Below are 21,451 nucleotides of genomic sequence, written 5' to 3' on the forward strand. Positions count from 1 at the left end.
GTCCTGGTTTCCAGTGGTTTGCAGAAGAGAATGTCTTCCTTAATTGACCCCCCATGAACGTAACGGACAAATACCAGGAGCTGTGCCAGGCCATGTCTGGTGACTCATCCAGCTGTAACAGACATATACCAGGAGCTGTACCAGGCCACGTCTGTTGACTCATCCAGCTGTAACAGACATATACCAGGAGCTGTGCCAGTCTGTTGACTCATCCAGCTGTAACCATATAATTCACTGGTATGTGAAGTGGTAATTGTTTCAAAACATCTCCTGCCATGTCACTAATGCGTTGTGAAATAGTGTTGTTTGATGAAGGCTGTATAGTTTGTTTGGCCTTTTCCCCCAGCATTGTCCCAGACATATCTGCGGCAGCAGGAAGAATTACGTCCTCCACAAGAGTTTGGGGCTTGTCTGTCCAAGCCAGTCCTCCACAAGATTTTGGGGCTTGTCTGTCCAAGCCACTCCTCCACAAGAGTTTGGTGCTCGTCTGTCCTAGCCACTCCTCCACAAGAGTTTGGGGCTTGTCTGTCCTAGCCACTCCTCCACAATAGTATGGGGCTTGTCTGTCCTAGCCACTCCTCCACAATAGTATGGGGCTTTTCTGTCCAAGCCAGTCCTCCACAATAGTATGGGGCTTGTCTGTCCAAGCCAGTCCTCCACAAGAGTTTGGGGCTTGTCTGTCCAAGCCACTCGGTAGCTCACCATAGAAGACGTTTCTAGCCCCTCCTTATTAATGGTGTCTGTTGATTTTATACATGTCTAACTACTCGGAAGTTGTCTTAATTCTCGCTCAAAAAACTCCTGTGGCTTATTTTTCAAATTGGCATGTTTTTTTTCTAAATGTTTGCGCAAGAGTGAAGGTTTCATCGAGTTGTGTGAGAGTACTTTTGCACATATAACAAACACACTGTGGCTGAGGAAAGGCACTACTCTGAATATAAGTAAACCCCAAATCAATGTAGTTCTCATCATATTTGAGTGGCTAGGACAGACAAGCCCCATACTATTGTGGAGGACTTGGGTCCAACGTCCCTGTCTGTTGTTAGGTGCTCTCCCGGGTAAGGGGGCAGTAGCTCTTCCGCTGCATCAGATTCACAACCGTCAGTGTCTATGCTAGCTGGGCTAACAACAAATGTAGAATGACTAATGCTAGCATTGGATGTGCTCTGGAAAGCAGAATAACTTGTGTCGTCAACAGGTACAGTAGCAGTACTACCAGTAGAGCTGGTATGCGTCTCTATGGACGCGGGCCTAACTAAATGGACTGTTTGAAAATATTATTTTTTTTTACAAAGAAATACAACTTTTTTGTGTTTTTTTTGTGTAAATGTGAATCACATTTTTTGTTGTTGTAGTTTTTCATTTTTATCGTACCCCGAACGGCATTGCCTACCCCAGTTTGGGAATACCTGCCACATTCACTGCTCTCGTTATCACCTGCCGCCATATTGGATCAATTCCCAGCGGAAGAGGAAGACAACTGAAAATATTATGTCTCCTCCTATTCGTTGTAGGATAGTTAAAACCAGGGTTAAAAACCAGACGTCCGTAGCTGTATGCATCGGGATAAACATTTGAAGTGGTTTATAATATCGGTCAGTGAGAGTACGAAGCGAAGGGTTTCGTATTTTTTACGGTTTTATTTATTTTAGGACTTGTTGTAAATATGACTTCCCTGACACAGCGGAGTTCGGGCCTAGTGCAGAGGCGGACCGAGGCCTCTCGTAGCTCTGCCGCCGACAAGGACCGAGGAACCGGGGATGAGGACTTCGAGACCCGCCGCCGCGGAGGAGAGGAAGAGGATGAAGAAGAGGATAAGGCAGACTCCAAAGAAACTCGACTCACATTGATGGAAGAAGTGTTACTCTTGGGATTGAAGGACCGCGAGGTATAACTTAATAACATGTATTATATTATTTTATTAGTTTTTTTTACAGCTAACACCATATAGTATTTAGCTGGTTAGGTAACGTAAGTTAACGCTACTCAAAGATCTCATAAAATGTACTAACAGGTGCTATCTTCATTTTGTCAACATCGAATGAATGCTAATGTCAGCTAGCTACAATTTTTTATTTATTTCACCTTTATTTAACCAGGTAGGCCAGTTGAGAACAAGTTCTCATTTACAACTGCGACCTGGCCAAGATAAAGCAAAGCAGTGTAACACAGACAACACAGTTACACATGGAGTAAACAATAAACAAGCCAATAACACAAACAAGTCAATGACACAGTAGAAAAAATAAAGTCTATATACAGTGTGTGCAGAAGGCACGAGGAGGTAGGCAATAAATAGTAACTTGAGGGGGTATCCCATGAAGGAAGCTAAATCTACTCTGGGGAGGTTTTCTAAAGTTAACCAGTTTCTCTTAGCTTCACAGCTCAGGCATCTATCTGCCTTACTATGATGGTGTATGTTGTTCGGCTTGTAATATATAGGGCAAACCCCGTTTTGGTCATTTCTGGTAGCTATGTAGCATACCACCCTGCATACCACTGCTGGCTTGCTTCTGAAGCTAAGCAGGGTTGGTCCTGGTCAGTCCCTGGATGGGAGAGCAGATGCTGCTGGAAGTGGTGTTGGAGGGCCAGTAGGAGGCACTCTTTTTCCTCTGGTATAAAAAATATCCAAATGCCCCAGGGCAGTGATTGGGGACATTGCCCTGTGTAGGGTGCTGTCTTTCGGATGGGACGTTAAATGGGTGTCCTGACTCTCTGAGGTCATTAAAGATCCCATGGCACTTATTGTAAGAGTAGGGGTGTTAACCCCGGTGTCCTGGCTAAATTCACAATCTGGCCCTCAAACCATCACGGTCACCTAATAATCCCCAGTAACTATTCCCCAGGTTGTTGCTGTAAATGAAAACGTGTTCTCAGTCAATTTACCTGGTAAAATAACGGAGAAATAAAATAAAAAATGTCTTACAAATTTAATCGCAGCACGTTTTTGGACTCATTTAGCAGTTTTTACTTGCTTAAGTACAAAATTAATGTTGACTGTATATTCCTTTAAACTTAAAATTGGAATTGATGCTTCCTGTTGACAAGACATTTTGATAAATATACCCAATCCAAACACAGTTTTAATGTGTCCGAATCAATAACCAATATGCACAAACAGTTTGTTTATTGAAAACCTAGAACATAGTGTATCTACATGTAACGGATGTGAAACGGCTAGCTTAGTTAGCGGTGATGCTAGTGTAACGGATGTGAAACGGCTAGCTTAGTTTCAATCGGTGACGTCACTCGCTCTGAGACCTTGAAGTAGTAGTTCCCGTTGCTCTGCAAGGGCCGCGGCTTTTGTGGAGCGATGGGTAACGATGCTTCGAGGGTGACTGTTGATGATGTGTGCAGAGGGTCCCTGGTTCGAGCCCGGGTAGGGGCGAGGGGACAGTCTAAAGTTATACTGTTACTTACACTCTTTCTAACAATGCAGCATTCAATATCAGTAGTAGTTATACTGTTACCAACACATACATGTGCAACAATAGTAATCATATTTAATCATTAAGGGAGCGCCTTAGAACCCACACATGCAGGAAAACCCTGTTGATGATATCGATTAGGGGGGGGGGAATCGGGTTGTATACGCTGTTAAAACGAACACAACATCGGGGTTGTACACGCTGTTAAAACGAACACAACATCGGGGTTGTACACGCTGTTAAAACGAACACAGCATCGGGGTTGTACACGCTGTTAAAACGAACACAACATCGGGGTTGTACACGCTGTTAAAACGAACACAGCATCGGGGTTGTACACGCTGTTAAAACGAACACAACATCGGGGTTGTACACGCTGTTAAAACGAACACAGCATCGGGGTTGTACACGCTGTTAAAACGAACACAACATCGGGGTTGTACACGCTGTTAAAACGAACACAACATCGGGGTTGTACACGCTGTTAAAACGAACACAACATCGGGGTTGTACACGCTGTTAAAACGAACACAACATCCCTGGTTAGAGCACAACCTGCAGAAGACATCTAGCCACATTTTGAAGTGTTGCGTTTTGATTCAAGTAAGTGTAACGCGATATATATATTTTTTTTGTTAATCACTTCCATCGATGTCACACTGAAATCAATAGAACGAGGGGGGGGGGGGGGGCAAACGTTTGTGGGGTAGTGCTGTTTAAACTAACGCTATTCAAAGGCTACACGGGAATGTGGAATAACCTATACTATTCAAAGGCTACACGGAATGTGGAATAACCTATACTATTCAAAGGCTACACGGGAATGTGGAATAACCTATACTATTCAAAGGCTACACGGGAATGTGGAATAACCTATACTATTCAAAGGCTGCACGGGAATGTGGAATAACCTATACTATTCAAAGGCTACACGGGAATGTGGAATAACCTATACATGGTTGGTTTGATGAGAATTTACATTAGGCTTATATCTATATTTAGGAAGGTGGATTTTTTTTTTGGGGGGGGGGGCCTGGAAAAGGTAACAATCCACTTTTTTTCTGTTAATGAACTTAACCTATATGTCCTGTTGTGATTCGTTTATCAACAGTGACTAGTTTGGCTGCTATTTTAAGTGATAGTTTGATGGTCAAATCCATGTATTGGTGTGTGGCCAATTTACTTTTATAGAGAGACAATTTTCCATGCCATTTCATTAACTCTATGTTCTGAGTGTGTGACGAAGTGGATCTGAGTGTGTGTGATGAAAATCAATGGTACAAATATATATATATATATTTATGTTTCAATCAATCAATCTTATGTTACAGTGATGAGTATAAACTTTTATACTAACATCTCCAATCTGAGGACAAAAGGATGTGTAATTCCACTACATTTTATGGGATGAAAATGCAAGTTTGTTCTGTACGTTTTAAATGACCCCGCTTTTACAAACAGGCCCATTTTTTTACCACGTTCTTGCCTGCATCTTTCACACATCTCGTGTGCATGCCGGCGTGCCGGGGAGGTGGTGGTGGTAGTAGTGGTGGTAGTGCAGTTGTGGGTGGGGTCTATTTTAATAAATCCAATGAAGAGACAGCATAAAAAAATTAATCTATTAAAGATTCAGCATGAAAAATACATCTATTAAAGATTCAGCATGAAAAATACATCTAAAGATTCAGCATTAAAAATAAATCTATTAAAGATTCAGCATGAAAAATACATCTATTAAAGATTCAGCATGAAAAATAAATCCATTCATAATTTGTTTCGGTAGGTCCTAAGAAACATAAGATTAATGTATTTAATTAAAAAAAATATATAGAATAGCATATTTTAAAGATTTATTTATTATTATTTATGTCTGTACAGCCATGGCTGCGCCATCCAAATTAAATCAATATTTTGTTATTTTGTTCATTAAACAGACCAGGCACACCTACCCGATCAAAGTCAAGACACTAGGGCTGTCCCTGACCTACATCTTAGTCAATCGAAAGTTGTCAATTCTCGGTCGAAATGTTTTAAGCTTGTTTTTAATAAAATCAACAATATATGCATTAAGCTTTTCTGATGCTTTAAAGACTAACAATGAAATAGACAACACTTTATCAGTGATGCATAATTCAAGACACCCATACGCATATTTAGAGCTTATGCATATGAGAGAAGGAAAAAAAAGATTTTAAATCATTATTATCCCGTTGGTTATACAATGCATAGCCTATTGCATATTAAGCACGTCAGAAAAAAACAAAAATAACTGATTTTAAGATGTCTTTTCATTGGTCTAGCCTATATTCCAAAATTAAACTAATTCTAGTAATTGCCTTTTTTGAGTGTAGACTGTTATTATTATGCATTACTGGATGGACTTGATTACCTTGTGTTACGCTCCACGTTCTATCCACGGGTCTGGGAGAGAACGTATAGGCCCTGGTGATGCTGTTGGTTCATTGATTGTGCATGGAGGTTTACAGAGTTAACCTAGAATTAGTGAATTTGTATTTGAATAGGACTTCTAAGCATATCTAGTCTGCTAAATGAACAAGCCTACAGCCTATGGCAAGGAGCATAGCTAGATAACATTCCGTATGTAGGATAAATGTTTTTATTCTGAAATCCTGAAATACATTTTCATCATATCCTGTTTCTTTACACCTACCTAAAATAAATAATGGGTTTAATGTTATGGTTTATATTAAATTGATTTATTAGACTTGTTAAAATGTAGATTTTCCAGAGGCTTCTATGTGTGGAGGCCTGGAGATACTACACGTTGTTTGTTAATTTGACGGTCAATTAGACCGGCAGTCAGACAGTAGCCGACTGACAAAATGTAACTACCGCCACAGCCCTACACTCATAGAATAAATGCTGGATCTGGGGTCTCAGTCAGCAGTCACATGGGCCACATAGTCTTCCTAAGCAGCAAGCTGACCGCTGCCCTTTCTGTCTCCTGACCTGCTCAGTTGCCGTTTCGGACCACCTGATGGTACCACTAAACAACTATTGATTTTAGAACCAGAGAGAGAGAAGGCCACAGGATGGTTCGGTGATCTGCACACACACACACACACACACACACACACACACACACACACACAGTGTCTTCTCTGTGTTCAGGACTACATGTTGTTCTTGAACAACCATCTCGTGTTGCAAGCCTGTGTTGCAGCTTGCTTACACACACACACACACACACACTCACCCCCTTTCCTCCTCTCTCAGGGCTACACGTCATTCTGGAACGACTGCATCTCGTCGGGGCTGCGTGGCTGCATGCTCATAGAGCTGGCCATCAGAGGACGACTACAGCTGGAGACCTGTGGCATGAGGAGGAAAAGCCTGCTCGCCAGGAAGGTAAGGGATCCTGACCAACTGACCTCTCTTAAGTGGTGTCAGGTAGTCTAGTGGTTAGAGCGTTGGACTAGTAACCGGAAGGTTGCAAGATCGAATCCCCAAGCTGACAAGGTACAAATGTGTCGTTCTGCCCCTGAACAGGCAGTTAATCCACTGTTCCTAGACCAGTTAACCCACTGTTCCTAGACCAGTTAACCCACTGTTCCTAGACCAGTTAACCCACTGTTCCTAGGCCAGTTAACCCACTGTTCCTAGGCCAGTTAACCCACTGTTCCTAGGCCAGTTAACCCACTGTTCCTAGGCCAGTTAACCCACTGTTCCTAGACCAGTTAACCCACTGTTCCTAGACCAGTTAACCCACTGTTCCTAGACCAGTTAACCCACTGTTCCACCAGACAGAGGTCCCTACTAACAGAGTGGTCTCAGCCACCAGACAGAGGTCCCTACTAACAGAGTGGTCTCAGCCACCAGACAGAGGTTCACTACTAACAGAGTGGTCTCAGCTACCAGACAGAGGTTCACTACTAACAGAGTGGTCTCAGCCACCAGACAGAGGTCCCTACTAACAGAGTGGTCTCAGCCACCAGACAGAGGTCACTACTAACAGAGTGGTCTCAGCCACCAGACAGAAGTCCCTACTAACAGAGTGGTCTCAGCCACCAGACAGAGGTCCCTACTAACAGAGTGGTCTCAGCCACCAGACAGAAGTCCCTACTAACAGATTTATAATTTATAGGGAGACTCACAGAAGGTGGGCTCTAATGGACGGATAGTACCATTTGGTACCTCCGCGTTGATTGTAAGGATTCTGAGACTTTTATAAGTGTTCACAGTATATGTTATTATTATTTTTGCCCGGGAGACGGTTACACATTCCCCATGATGAAGAACGAAGCCTGTAAGGTACAGACATGACCATGGTTCCTTTACACACTCTGTATGCTACAGTAAAACCACCATTAAACCCTCTTTTAATGACAGGATTATCAGAAGAAAGATATTAAAGTAATATCAACCGTTTTAATAGTGAAGATTTAAAAAAAAAAAAAAAAAATATATATATATATATATATATATATATATATATATATATATATATATATATATATATATATATATATTTACCTTTTTATTTTACTAGGCAAGTCAGTTAAGAACAAATTCTTATTTCCAATGACGGCCAAATCCGGACGACACTGGGCCAATTGTAAGCCGCCCTATGGGACTCGGCCGGATGTGATACAGCCTGGAATTCGAACCAGGGACTGTAGTGACGCCTCTTGCACTGAGATGCAGTGTCTTAGACCATTGCGCCACTCGGGAGCCCAAGAAAAGAGTGTTTAAATGTCCTTTTGTGCTCTTGGTGCCATTTTTCTCTTTGTTACGAAGAGTAAAAATTCCTGACTTTCCTCTTAGGGTACACGTGTAGCTCACCAGGCGCTCTGCGGACTCTGCAGTGGTTTCTGTCTCCTGACCTGCTCAGTTCCCGAAATAAAGAGCCATTTCGGACCACCTGAACTATTGATTTAGAACCAGAGAGAGAGAGAGATACCGCAAGTCGCAAAGAGAACAGGAGCTGCTTCCACTATTCCAGCACCACGTCAACATCAACGTGACAACTAGAAGATACCAAAAACTATTTAGTCCTATCGACATACGCTAAATATGATGTGGCTGTCCATGGTTCTGCTTTCTGTTTGTAGAGTGACGCCAATGCCATTCTCTCTTTCATGTTTCTGTTAGTGATGTGTGCTCTCAAAACAATTTGATAGGAGAGAAGCCAAATCCAGTGATGTGTGCTCTCAAAACAATTGATAGGAGAGAAGCCAAATCCACTAATGTATGCTCTCAAAACAATTTGATAGGAGAGAAGCCAAATCCACTAATGTATGCTCTCAAAACAATTTGATAGGAGAGAAGCCAAATCCAGTGATGTGTGCTCTCAAAACAATTGATAGGAGAGAAGCCAAATCCACTAATGTATGCTCTCAAAACAATTTGATAGGAGAGAAGCCAAATCCACTAATGTATGCTCTCAAAACAATTGATAGGAGGGAAGCCAAATCCACTAATGTATGCTCTCAAAACAATTTGATAGGAGAGAAGCCAAATCCACTAATGTATGCTCTCAAAACAATTTGATAGGAGAGAAGCCAAATCCACTAATGTATGCTCTCAAAACAATTGATAGGAGAGAAGCCAAATCCACTAATGTATGCTCTCAAAACAATTTGATAGGAGAGAAGCCAAATCCACTAATGTATGCTCTCAAAACAATTTGATAGGAGAGAAGCCAAATCCACTAATGTATGCTCTCAAAACAATTTGATAGGAGAGAAGCCAAATCCACTAATGTATGCTCTCAAAACAATTTGATAGGAGAGAAGCCAAATCCACTAATGTATGCTCTCAAAACAATTTGATAGGAGAGAAGCCAAATCCAGTGATGTATCCTCTCAAAACAATTTGATAGGAGAGAAGCCAAATCCAGTGATGTATGCTCTCAAAACAATTTGAAAGGAGAGAAGCCAAATTCAAGCTAGCTTCCATTGACTCGTCTTTTTTTCCCCCTCCCCCACCAGGACCAATCATTTGAGCTTGCTCGGTTTAGCTGAAAGATGATTAGGAATATGTGTTTGTTTTTTTGTTGTCAAGGGAGGCCAGATGCTCACTGGCTTCCCTTGACCAATAAAAAGACAAGTATTCTTCTGCTGATTCTGACATGTATTTAGTCTAGAAGTTGTGTTCTGTGTGGTTGTCTCATCTCCAGGGGATCTATAGGTCATTGAGTGGCAGTATTGTTTTGTTCTGACTGTGTTCTGTATACAGTCGACTAAAGCTGTTGTGGTTTTTGTATTGTGTGTCTAGGTGTTCTGTAAGTCATTGAATGGCGGTACAGGTTGTGTTTTCATTCTGTCTCGTTCAATTGTGTCTCCTAGGTGATCTGTAAGTCAGATGCTCCGACGGGAGACGTGCTATTGGACGAGGCTCTGAAACATGTGAAGGAGACCCAGCCCCCAGAGACGGTGCAGAGCTGGATTGAGCTGCTCAGCGGTGAGTGTGTTAGAACCACACTTTAACATAGAGGTTCACTACTAACAGAGTGGGCTCAGCCACCAGACAGAGGTTCACTACTAACAGAGTGGGCTCAGCCACCAGACAGAGGTTCACTACTAACAGAGTGGTCTCAGCCACCAGACAGAGAGGTTCACTATTAACAGAGTGGTCTCAGCCACCAGACAGAGAGGTTCACTACTAACAGAGTGGTCTCAGCCACCAAACAGAGGTTCACTACTAACAGAGTGGTCTCAGCCACCAGACAGAGGTTCACTACTAACAGACTGGGTTCACTACTAACAGAGTGGTCTCAGCCACCAGACAGAGGTTCACTACTAACAGAGTGGTCTCAGCCACCAGACAGAGGTTCACTACTAACAGAGTGGTCTCAGCCACCAGACAGAGAGGTTCACTACTAACAGAGTGGTCTCAGCCACCAAACAGAGGTTCACTACTAACAGAGTGGTCTCAGCCAGGCCACCAGACAGAGGTTCACTACTAACAGAGTGGTCTCAGCCACCAGACAGAGGTTCACTACTAACAGAGTGGTCTCAGCCACCAGACAGAGGTCACTACTAACAGAGTGGTCTCAGCCACCAGACAGAGGTTCACTACTAACAGAGTGGTCTCAGCCACCAGACAGAGGTTCACTACTAACAGAGTGGTCTCAGCCACCAGACAGAGGTTCACTACTAACAGAGTGGTCTCTCTGTCGTTCTGTTGTTTTGGCTGTCGTTCTGTTGTTTTGGCTGTCGTTCTGTCGTTTTGGCTGCCGTTCTGTTGTTTTGGCTGCCGTTCTGTCGTTTTGGCTGCCGTTCTGTTGTTTTGGCTGCCGTTCTGTCGTTTTGGCTGCCGTTCTGTCGTTTTGGCTGCCGTTCTGTCGTTTTGGCTGCCGTTCTGTCGTTTTGGCTGCCGTTCTGTTGTTTTGGCTGCTGTTCTATTTTGGCTGTCGTTTTGGCTGTTGTTTTGGCTGCCGTTCTGTTGTTTTGGCTGTCGTTTTGGCTGTTGTTTTGGCTGCCGTTCTGTTTTTTTGGCTGTCGTTTTGGCTGTTGTTTTGGCTGCCGTTCTGTTGTTTTGGCTGTTGTTTTGGCTGTCGTTCTGTTGTTTTGGCTGTTGTTTTGGCTGTTCTGTTTTTTTGGCTGTTTTGGCTGTTGTTCTGTTTTTTTGGCTGTTGTTTTGGCTGTCGTTCTGTTGTTTTGGCTGTCGTTCTGTTTAGAATTCCTCTGAAAACAAGCTGAGTCATAGTCACAGCAAACATTCAAAGCCCCGATTTGTGTGGCAGACAGCTGTATCCTAGTTACTGTCTTAACCGTAACCTGTTCTCAATTTGCAATCAGTTTTCACTCGTTTATTTCACACACAGCTGTTAGCCTCTCGCCTAAATCAAATTAAACCTGAATTTATATGTTTAACATCGCAAGACGCTTAAACAACAATAAATGAAATAAGCAGCCATGCCGGGGTTCAACCATCGGTACAAATTGGACACATCGCTCTAGGATGCCAAATATCAGAACTTAAAATCAAACCGATGATGCAATATGCTTTCAATGTATTTTTGGACCATTGTTTTTAATCATGTTGACTACTTTTTAAACATCTCGAACTGCTGGACTGATCGGCATCAAGTTTGGTATAGCATTTATGGATGGACATCGTAAAAGGCCATGTTTTCCAAGACTCTAGCTGAAACAATATGGCCACTATAAAGCCAGTGAGCTTGCATGAATGGTTTTTCCTTTCTGACAGCGCCACCATGCAGCCAAACTGAACCGTACTTTACAGATTAGTTAGACTCATATCCCTGAGCATGTGTGCCAAATTTCATCACTCTTGAGTCAAACTGATCGAGAGAGAGAGAGAGATGGAAGATGTGCCCATTATAGTGCCACAGAATGGGCCATCTTAATATGCCTTAAGTGTACCAAGGTTTGTTACAATACAAAAATCCATGTCCAACTCATGTGCCAGACCACGTGAATGTTTATTGGTCAGGAGCGGCCATGTTTGAGATGCTAGCCTTTGAAAATAGTGCGTTGAGGCGGGATGCCATATATCAAGTTTTGTGCAGATTGGTCGTTTGTTGCCAGAAGAGTAGCGTTTTGCGTTCTTCACAAATTCAAAATGGTTGACAATCCATCATGGCGGACCTTTACGGGTCCCTGAGGTAAATGTGTTCCTTGTGAGGAGAGGAACCTAATGTACAGAATGTCATGACTCTAGGTCACATGGCATGAGGGGCGTGAGCTTTCAAGGTTTGGATTTTCAATAGTTTGTTAGTGCCCCCGTGTGGCCAATTGGCATGGCATTGCATGAGAAGGTTTGGCCCATGGTCCTTTACCATGTCTACCATCATCCAATCCTCCTAATGTGTATTATCTCACAGGAATTAGCATTTTTTCACCAAATTGATTGAAACATTAATACTAATGAACTGGTATAATACTAATGAACTGGTATTATAATACTACAAATGAACTGGTATTATAATACTACTAATGACCCGGTATTATAATACTAATGAACCTGTATATAATACTAATGATCTGGTATAGTACGAATGAACCGGTATTATAATACTAATGAACTGGTATTATAATACTAATGAACTGGTATTATAATACTACTAATGACCCGATATTATAATACCAATGAACTGATATTATAATACTAATGAACTGGTATTATAATACTACTAATGACCCGGTATTATAATACTACTAATGACCCGGTATTATAATACTAATGAACTGGTATAATACTACTAATGATCTGGTATAATACTACTAATGATCTGTTATAATACTACTAATGAACTGGTATAATACTAATGAACCGGTATTATACTAATGAACTGGTATAATACTAATGAACCGGTATTATAATACTACTGAACCTGTATTATAATACTACTGAACCGGTATTATAATACTAATGAACCGGTATTATAATACTACTAATGAACCGGTATTCTAATACTAATGAACTGGCAGGTATAATACTAATGAACCGGTATTATAATACTAATGAACCGGTATTATAATACTAATGAACCGGCATTATAATACTAATGAACTGGTATTATACTACTAATGAACTGGCAGGTATAATACTAATGAACCGGTATATAATACTAATGAACCGGTATTATACTACTAATGAACCGGTATTATAATACTAATGAACCGGTATATAATACTAATGAACCGGTATTATACTACTAATGAACCGGTATTATAGTACTAATGAACCGGTATTATAATACTAATGATCTGGTATAAAAATAATAATGATCTGGTATTGTACTAATGAACCGGTATTATAATACTAATGATCTGGTATTGTACTAATGAACCGGTATTATAATACTAATGAACTGGTATAGTACGAATGAACCGGTATTATAATGCTAATGAACCGGTATTATAATGCTAATGAACCGATATTATAATACTAATGAACCGGTATTATAATACTACTAATAAACCGGTATTATAATACTAATGAACTGGCAGGTATAATACTAATGAACCGGTATTATAATACTAATGAACCGGTATTATACTACTAATGAACCGGTATTATAGTACTAATGAACCGGTATTATAGTACTAATGAACCGGTATTATAATACTAATGAACTGGTATAAAAATAATAATGATCTGGTATTGTACTAATGAACCGGTATTATAATAATAATGATCTGGTATTGTACTAATGAACCGGTATTATAATACTAATGATCTGGTATTGTACTAATGAACCGGTATTATAATACTAATGAACCGGTATTATAATACTAATGAACTGGTATTATAATACTAATGATCTGGTATTTTAATACTAATGAACCGGTATTATAATACTAATGATCTGGTATTTTAATACTAATGAACCGGTAGTATAATACTAATGAACTGGTATAATACTAATGAACCGGTATATAATACTAATGAACCGGTATATAATACTAATGAACCGGTATAATAATACTAATGAACTGGTATTATAATACTAATGAACTGGTATCATAATACTAATGAACTGGTATCATAATACTAATGAACTGGTATCATAATACTAATGAACTGGTATTATAATACTAATGAACCGGTATTATAATACTAATGAACCGGTATTATAATACTAATGCACTGGTATTATAATACTAATGAACCGGTATTATAATACTAATGAACCTGTATTATAATACTAATGAACCGGTATTATAATACTAATGAACCGGTATTATAATACTAATGAACTGGTATTATAATATTAATGAACCGGTATATAATACTACTAATGACCCGGTATTATAATACTAATGAACTGGTATTATAATACTAATGAACTGGTATTATAATACTAATGAACTGGTATTATAATACTAATGAACTGGTATTATAATACTAATGAACCTGTATTATAATACTAATGAACCGGTATTATAATACTAATGAACCGGTATTATAATACTAATGCACTGGTATTATAATACTAATGAACCGGTATTATAATACTAATGAACCTGTATTATAATACTAATGAACCGGTATTATAATACTAATGAACTGGTATTATAATATTAATGAACCGGTATATAATACTACTAATGACCCGGTATTATAATACTAATGAACTGGTATTATAATACTAATGAACTGGTATTATAATACTAATGAACTGGTATTTTAATACTAATGAACTGGTATAGTACTAATGAACTGTTATTATAATACTGAGCTGGTAGGTCTAATACTAATGAACTGGTAGGTATAATACTAATGAACTGGTATATAATACTAATGAACTGGTAGGTATAATACTAATGAACTGGTATATAATACTAATGAACTGGTATTATGATACTAATGAACCGGTATAATACTAATGAACTGGTATAGTACTAATGAACTGGTATAGTACTAATGAACTGGTATAGTACTAATGAACTGGTATAGTACTGTTATTATAATACTAATGAACTGGTATAATACTAATGAACTGGTATAGTACTAATGAACTGGTATAATACTAATGAACTGGTATAGTACTAATGAACTGGTATAGTACTAATGAACTGGTATAGTACTGTTATTATAATACTAATGAACTGGTATAGTACTAATGAACTGGTATAGTACTAATGAACTGGTATAGTACTAATGAACTGGTATAGTACTAATGAACTGGTATAGTACTAATGAACTGGTATAGTACTAATGAACTGGTATAGTACTGTTATTATAATACTAATGAACTGGTATAGTACTAATGAACTGGTATAGTACTAATGAACTGGTATAGTACTAATGAACTGGTATAGTACTGTTATTATAATACTAATGAACTGGTATAGTACTAATGAACTGGTATAGTACTAATGAACTGGTATAGTACTGTTATTATAATACTAATGAACTGGTATAGTACTAATGAACTGGTATAGTACTAATGAACTGGTATAGTACTAATGAACTGGTATAGTACTAATGAACTGGTATAGTACTAATGAACTGGTATAGTACTGTTACTATAATACTAATGAACTGGTATAGTACTAATGAACTGGTATAGTACTAATGAACTGGTATAGTACTAATGAACTGGTATAGTACTAATGAATACCAGCTATGTTGCTGAACCCCAAATGAAATAAAAGAAGAGAATAATAACACCCCTTTGGATGCTTTCTTTCCCCACTGCAATTTGATTGGACTGTTATTGAGTTGTTGACATAAGTCATATTCAATCACGATGCTTTAGGCTTTGAACTCTGTAGCACGCTTAACTCTTCCCTCCCCTTGCAGGCGAGACGTGGAACCCTCTGAAGCTGCACTACCAGCTGAGGAACGTGAGGGAGCGCCTGGCCAAGAACCTGGTGGAAAAGGGCGTGCTGACCACGGAGAAACAGAACTTCCTCCTCTTCGACATGACCACTCACCCGCTCACCAACAACAACATCAAACAACGCCTCATCAAGAGGGTTCAGGAGGCCGTGTTGGAGAAATGGGTCAACGACCCGCACCGCATGGACAAACGGATGCTCGCCCTCATCTTCCTGGCCCACTCGTCTGATGTCCTGGAGAATGCCTTTTCCCCTCTGCTGGACGACCAGTATGACCTGGCCATGAAGAGAGTACGGCAGCTCCTGGACCTGGAGCCAGAGGGGGAGAGCACGAAGACCAACGCCAATGAGTTGTTGTGGGCCGTAGTGGCCGCCTTTACCAAGTGACCTGACCTACCACCTTCAGACACCAGAGGGTGCTGTTGGTTTGGCGTTGGTTGATGACTGTGGGGTTGAGGGAGAGGACGGGACAGTTTGGGGAGGGACAACAGGGAGAGGGCTGGTCTGTCTGGCCCATCAAGGTAGTGACTTGACTGACTTGAGGTCACCTCCCTCTGTCTTTCTGAAGAGACTGGCCTGCTCCAGACCTGTCCCACAGCTTTCTGAACAGAATGGTCTGTTCCAAACCTGTCCCGCAGCTTTCTGAACTGAATGGTCTGTTCCAAACCTGTCCCGCAGCTTTCTGAACAGAATGGTCTGCACCAAACCTGTCCCACAGCTTTCTGAACAGAATGGTCTGTTCCAAACCTGTCCCACAGCTTTCTGAACAGAATGGTCTGTTCCAAACCTGTCCCACAGCTTTCTGAACAGAATGGTCTGCTCCAAACCTGTCCCACAGCTTTCTGGTCTGTTCCAAACCTGTCCCACAGCTTTCTGAACAGAATGGTCTGCACCAAACCTGTCCCACAGCTTTCTGAACAGAATGGTCTGCACCAAACCTGTCCCACAGCTTTCTGAACAGAATGGTCTACACCAAACCTGTCCCACAGCTTTCTGAACAGAATGGTCTGCACCAAACCTGTCCCACAGCTTTCTGAACAGAATGGTCTACACCAAACCTGTCCCACAGCTTTCTGAACAGAATGGTCTGCACCAAACCTGTCCCACAGCTTTCTGAACAGAATGGTCTACACCAAACCTGTCCCACAGCTTTCTGAACAGAATGGTCTACACCAAACCTGTCCCACAGCTTTCTGAACAGAATGGTCTGCACCAAACCTGTCCCACAGCTTTCTGAACAGAATGGTCTGCACCAAACCTGTCCCACAGCTTTCTGAACAGAATGGTCTGCACCAAACCTGTCCCACAGCTTTCTGAACAGAATGGTCTACACCAAACCTGTCCCACAGCTTTCTGAACAGAATGGTCTGCACCAAACCTGTCCCACAGCTTTCTGAACAGAATGGTCTACACCAAACCTGTCCCACAGCTTTCTGAACAGAATGGTCTGCACCAAACCTGTCCCACAGCTTTCTGAACAGAATGGTCTGCACCAAACCTGTCCCACAGCTTTCTGAACAGAATGGTCTGCACCAAACCTGTCCCACAGCTTTCTGAACAGAATGGTCTACACCAAACCTGTCCCACAGCTTTCTGAACAGAATGGTCTGCACCAAACCTGTCCCACAGCTTTCTGAACAGAATGGTCTGCACCAAACCTGTCCCACAGCTTTCTGAACAGAAAATATCTCTCTCCCTCTGTCCTTCTCCTTTTCCCTTCATCGAGCTCTTTCTCTCTGCAAAGATGTCATTTAATCACTCACTTTTACCATAAATAAAAACTCCCCCTGATGGAGTGACCAAGCAATGTTTTGAATACTGGACTGAAATATGAAGATACAATCATCATCCTCTTCCTCCCTGGACAAATCTTTCAGAAATGTCTTCAAAGTATGTATGTTATTCTCTACAGGTATCTAGCTAGCTCTTATTCACTATAACCGACAGTGAGCTCCAACAGTATTGGGACATTGACCCATTTGTTGTTGTTTTTTGACTCTGTACTCCAGCACTTTGGATTTCAAAATGATACAATGACTATGAGGTTTAAAGTGCAGACCGTCAGCTTTAATTTGAGGGTATTTTCATCCATATCAGGTGAACCGTGTAGAAAGTACAGAGCTTCTTGTACATTGTCCCCCCAATGACTACTTTAATACACATAGAAGTGAATTTGTCCCAATACTTTTGGTCCCCTAAAATGAGTGGGAGGACTATGTACAAAAAAATGCTTTAATTTCTCAACAGTTCACGTGAAATGGGATGAAAATACCCTCAAATTAATGCTGACAAACTGCACTTTAACCTCATAGTCAATGTATCAGAGCCAAAACAACAAATATGTCACTGTCCCAATACTTTTGGAGCTCAGTGATGCAGATTCCATGTACGTGGAACATAGTAGTAGTATATGAATTGAATACTAGATAATTATCTTCCTGACAAGTCAATATATGAATTGAATACTAGATAATTATCTTCCTGACAAGTCTTGGATTTGATTTCCTCTCCAACATGATGACATGGTCTGAAGTTTCCTGTTTCTGTTTTACTCATGTTTTGTGGATGAAAAGCTTCCCTCGTTAAGGTGTTTGGGTTCCCGACCACGGCTCCATCTGAAATCTATCCTACTACGTAGACACTGAGTGTACAAAACATTAGGAACACCCTCCTAATATTCAGTTACGCCCCCCTTTCTGCCCCTCAGAACAGCCTCAATTCATCAGGGGTATGGGACTCTACAAGGTGTGGAAAGCGTTCCACAGGGATGCTGGCCCCATGTTGACTCCAATGCTTCCCACAGTTGTCAAGTTGGCTGGATGTTCTTTGGCCCCATGTTGACTCTCATTCTAGACTCTATCTGATACCTAAGAAATATAGATCTATGAAATTATAGCCTAGATCTCCAAAGGGAAATTGGGAGTACTGTCTGGTCTGGTAAGGGTACGTCTAGCTGGGAATATATATAGTGCACTACTATAGACCAGAGCCCTATTCCCTATATAGTGCACTACTTTAGACCAGAGCCCTATTCCCTATATAGTGGTACTACTTTAGACCAGAGCCCTATTCCCTATATAGTGCACTACTTTAGACCAGAGCCCTATTCCCTATATAGTGGTACTACTATAGACCAGAGCCCTATTCCCTATATAGTGGTACTACTTTAGACCAGAGCCCTATTCCCTATATAGTGGTACTACTTTAGACCAGAGTCCTATTCCCTATATAGTGGTACTATAGACCAGAGCCCTATTCCCTATATAGTGCATTACTTTAGACCAGAGCCCTATTCCCTATATAGTGCACTACTTTTGACCTGAGCCCCCATAAGGAATAGGTGGTCGTTTGAGACTCACCCATCCCCTCTATAGTTTCTACGTTTCGGTCCGTCCTCTGAACGGGATTCGGTAACAGGAAAGAAACCGCTCCAACGATCCACCGCTGAAGTCCCTCCCTCTGTGTGAAAGAAAGGTCGTCTTCTTCTTCTTCTTCTTCCACCTGTCTTATCGTTGTTTCTTATAATAATAGTTTTGTTTTGAACTTTCTCATCAAGACAGCGAGTGATTGTGTTAGTTGTGTCTGTGCACACCAAGGTCTGTGCAGAATAAAACAAGGAAACGAGAATGGGGGCTGTCTCTGTTTATAGAGCTTATGGACAGTTACATATGCAGTGCCTTCGGACAGTATTCACACCCCTTGACCTTGTTCTACGTTTTGTTTTAAAGAATTTGAAATGTCTTTTTTTGTGTCACTGGCCTACACACCACAATCATAATGTCAAAGTGGAATTGTGTTTTTAGAAATGTTTACAAAATGATTTTTTTTTTTTTTTTTTTAAGGGAAAAGCTGAAATGTCTTGAGTCAATTTTAGTTTTCAACTTCTTTTGTTATGTCAAGCCTAGATAAGTTCAGGAGTAAAAAATGTGCTCAACAAGTCACATAACAAGTTGGCGTGGACTCTCTCTCTGTGTAATAATAGTGTTGGACGTGATTCTCTGTACCCCACACAGACAATTATCTATCTCTAAGGTCCCTCAGTCGAGGAGATGCATTGCATTCAGACCCAAATGTTGTTATGTCACAGCCTTGATCATCCTTGAGATGTTTCTACAACTTGATTGGAGTCCACCTGTGGTAAATGACATTGATTGGACGTGATTTGGAAAGGCACACACCTGTCTATATAAAGTCCCACAGTTGACAGTGCATGTCAGAGCCAAGGACAATCCATGAAGTGTAAAGCTGTCAAGGTAAAGGGTGGCTACTTTGAAGAATCTCAAATATAAAATATATTTTGATATGTTTAACACTTTTTTTTTGGTTACTACATGATTCCATGTGTGTTATTTAATAGTGTTGATGTCTTCAATATTATTCTACAATGTAGAAAATAGTAAAAAATAAAGAAAAACCTTTTGAATGAGTCGGTGTGTCCAAACTATTGACTGATACTGTATGTATTCTTGGCTGAGTAGCTTGGTTAGCTTGGACTGCGAATGCAACTTGCCGGCATTCAAATGCTTTGCTTATTTTAGAGAACATGTATTTAAGCTTGGTTCTGGATCTGCTTGTGCGGTCTTACTGAACTCCAAGGTCATTGTCACTACATAGGGTCTTTAATGGTCTGTGTTGGTCTGTACTGGTCTGTACTGGTCTTTAATGGTCTGCACTGGTCTTTAATGGTCTGTGTTGGTCTGTACTGGTCTGTACTGGTCTTTAATGGTCTGCACTGGTCTTTAATGGTCTGCACTGGTCTTTAATGGTCTGCACTGGTCTTTAATGGTCTGTGTTGGTCTTTAATGGTCTGTGTTGGTCTTTAATGATCTGTACTGGTCTGTACTGGTCTTTAATGGTCTGTACTGGTCTTTAATGGTCTGTACTGGTCTTTAATGGTCTGCACTGGTCTTTAATGGTCTGTGTTGGTCTTTAATGGTCTGTGTTGGTCTTTAATGGTCTGTACTGGTATTTAATGGTCTGCACTGGTCTTTAATGGTCTGTGTTGGTCTTTAATGGTCTGTGTTGGTCTTTAATGGTCTGTACTGGTCTTTAATGGTCTGTACTGGTCTTTAATGGTCTGCACTGGTCTTTAATGGTCTGTGTTGGTCTTTAATGGTCTGTGTTGGTCTTTAATGGTCTGTGTTGGTCTTTAATGGTCTGTACTGGTCTTTAATGGTCTGCACTGGTCTTTAATGGTCTGTGTTGGTCTTTAATGGTCTGTGTTGGTCTTTAATGGTCTGTGTTGGTCTTTAATGGTCTGTGTTGGTCTTTAATGGTCTGTGTTGGTCTGTACTGGTCTTTAATGGTCTGCACTGGTCTTTAATGGTCTGCACTGGTCTTTAATGGTCTGCACTGGTCTTTAATGGTCTGTGTTGGTCTTTAATGGTCTGTGTTGGTCTTTAATGATCTGTACTGGTCTGTACTGGTCTTTAATGGTCTGTACTGGTCTTTAATGGTCTGTACTGGTCTTTAATGGTCTGCACTGGTCTTTAATGGTCTGTGTTGGTCTTTAATGGTCTGTGTTGGTCTTTAATGGTCTGTACTGGTATTTAATGGTCTGCACTGGTCTTTAATGGTCTGTGTTGGTCTTTAATGGTCTGTACTGGTCTTTAATGGTCTGTACTGGTCTTTAATGGTCTGCACTGGTCTTTAATGGTCTGCACTGGTCTTTAATGGTCTGCACTGGTCTTTAATGGTCTGTGTTGGTCTTTAATGGTCTGCACTGGTCTTTAATGGTCTGCACTG

At 40.7% G+C, this 21,451-nt stretch overlaps 1 protein-coding gene across 1 annotated transcript; it reads left to right on the forward strand.

Annotated features, from left to right (window-relative positions):
- Window positions 1-1,069: 1,069 nt before the first annotated feature.
- LOC110525158 (Golgi phosphoprotein 3) lies at window positions 1,070-20,132 on the forward strand. The gene is made up of 4 exons (XM_036979211.2): window positions 1,070-1,888; window positions 6,666-6,797; window positions 9,737-9,851; window positions 15,669-20,132. The coding sequence occupies exons 1-4, from the start codon at window positions 1,667-1,669 to the stop codon at window positions 16,091-16,093; spliced, it is 894 nt and encodes a 297-aa protein (XP_036835106.1). The 5' UTR covers window positions 1,070-1,666; the 3' UTR covers window positions 16,094-20,132.
- Window positions 20,133-21,451: the final 1,319 nt, after the last annotated feature.

The sequence above is a fragment of the Oncorhynchus mykiss genome, chromosome 6 (assembly GCF_057628025.1).
Source record: "Oncorhynchus mykiss isolate SJ-2025 chromosome 6, ASM5762802v1, whole genome shotgun sequence".
Classification (NCBI taxonomy): domain Eukaryota; kingdom Metazoa; phylum Chordata; class Actinopteri; order Salmoniformes; family Salmonidae; genus Oncorhynchus; species Oncorhynchus mykiss.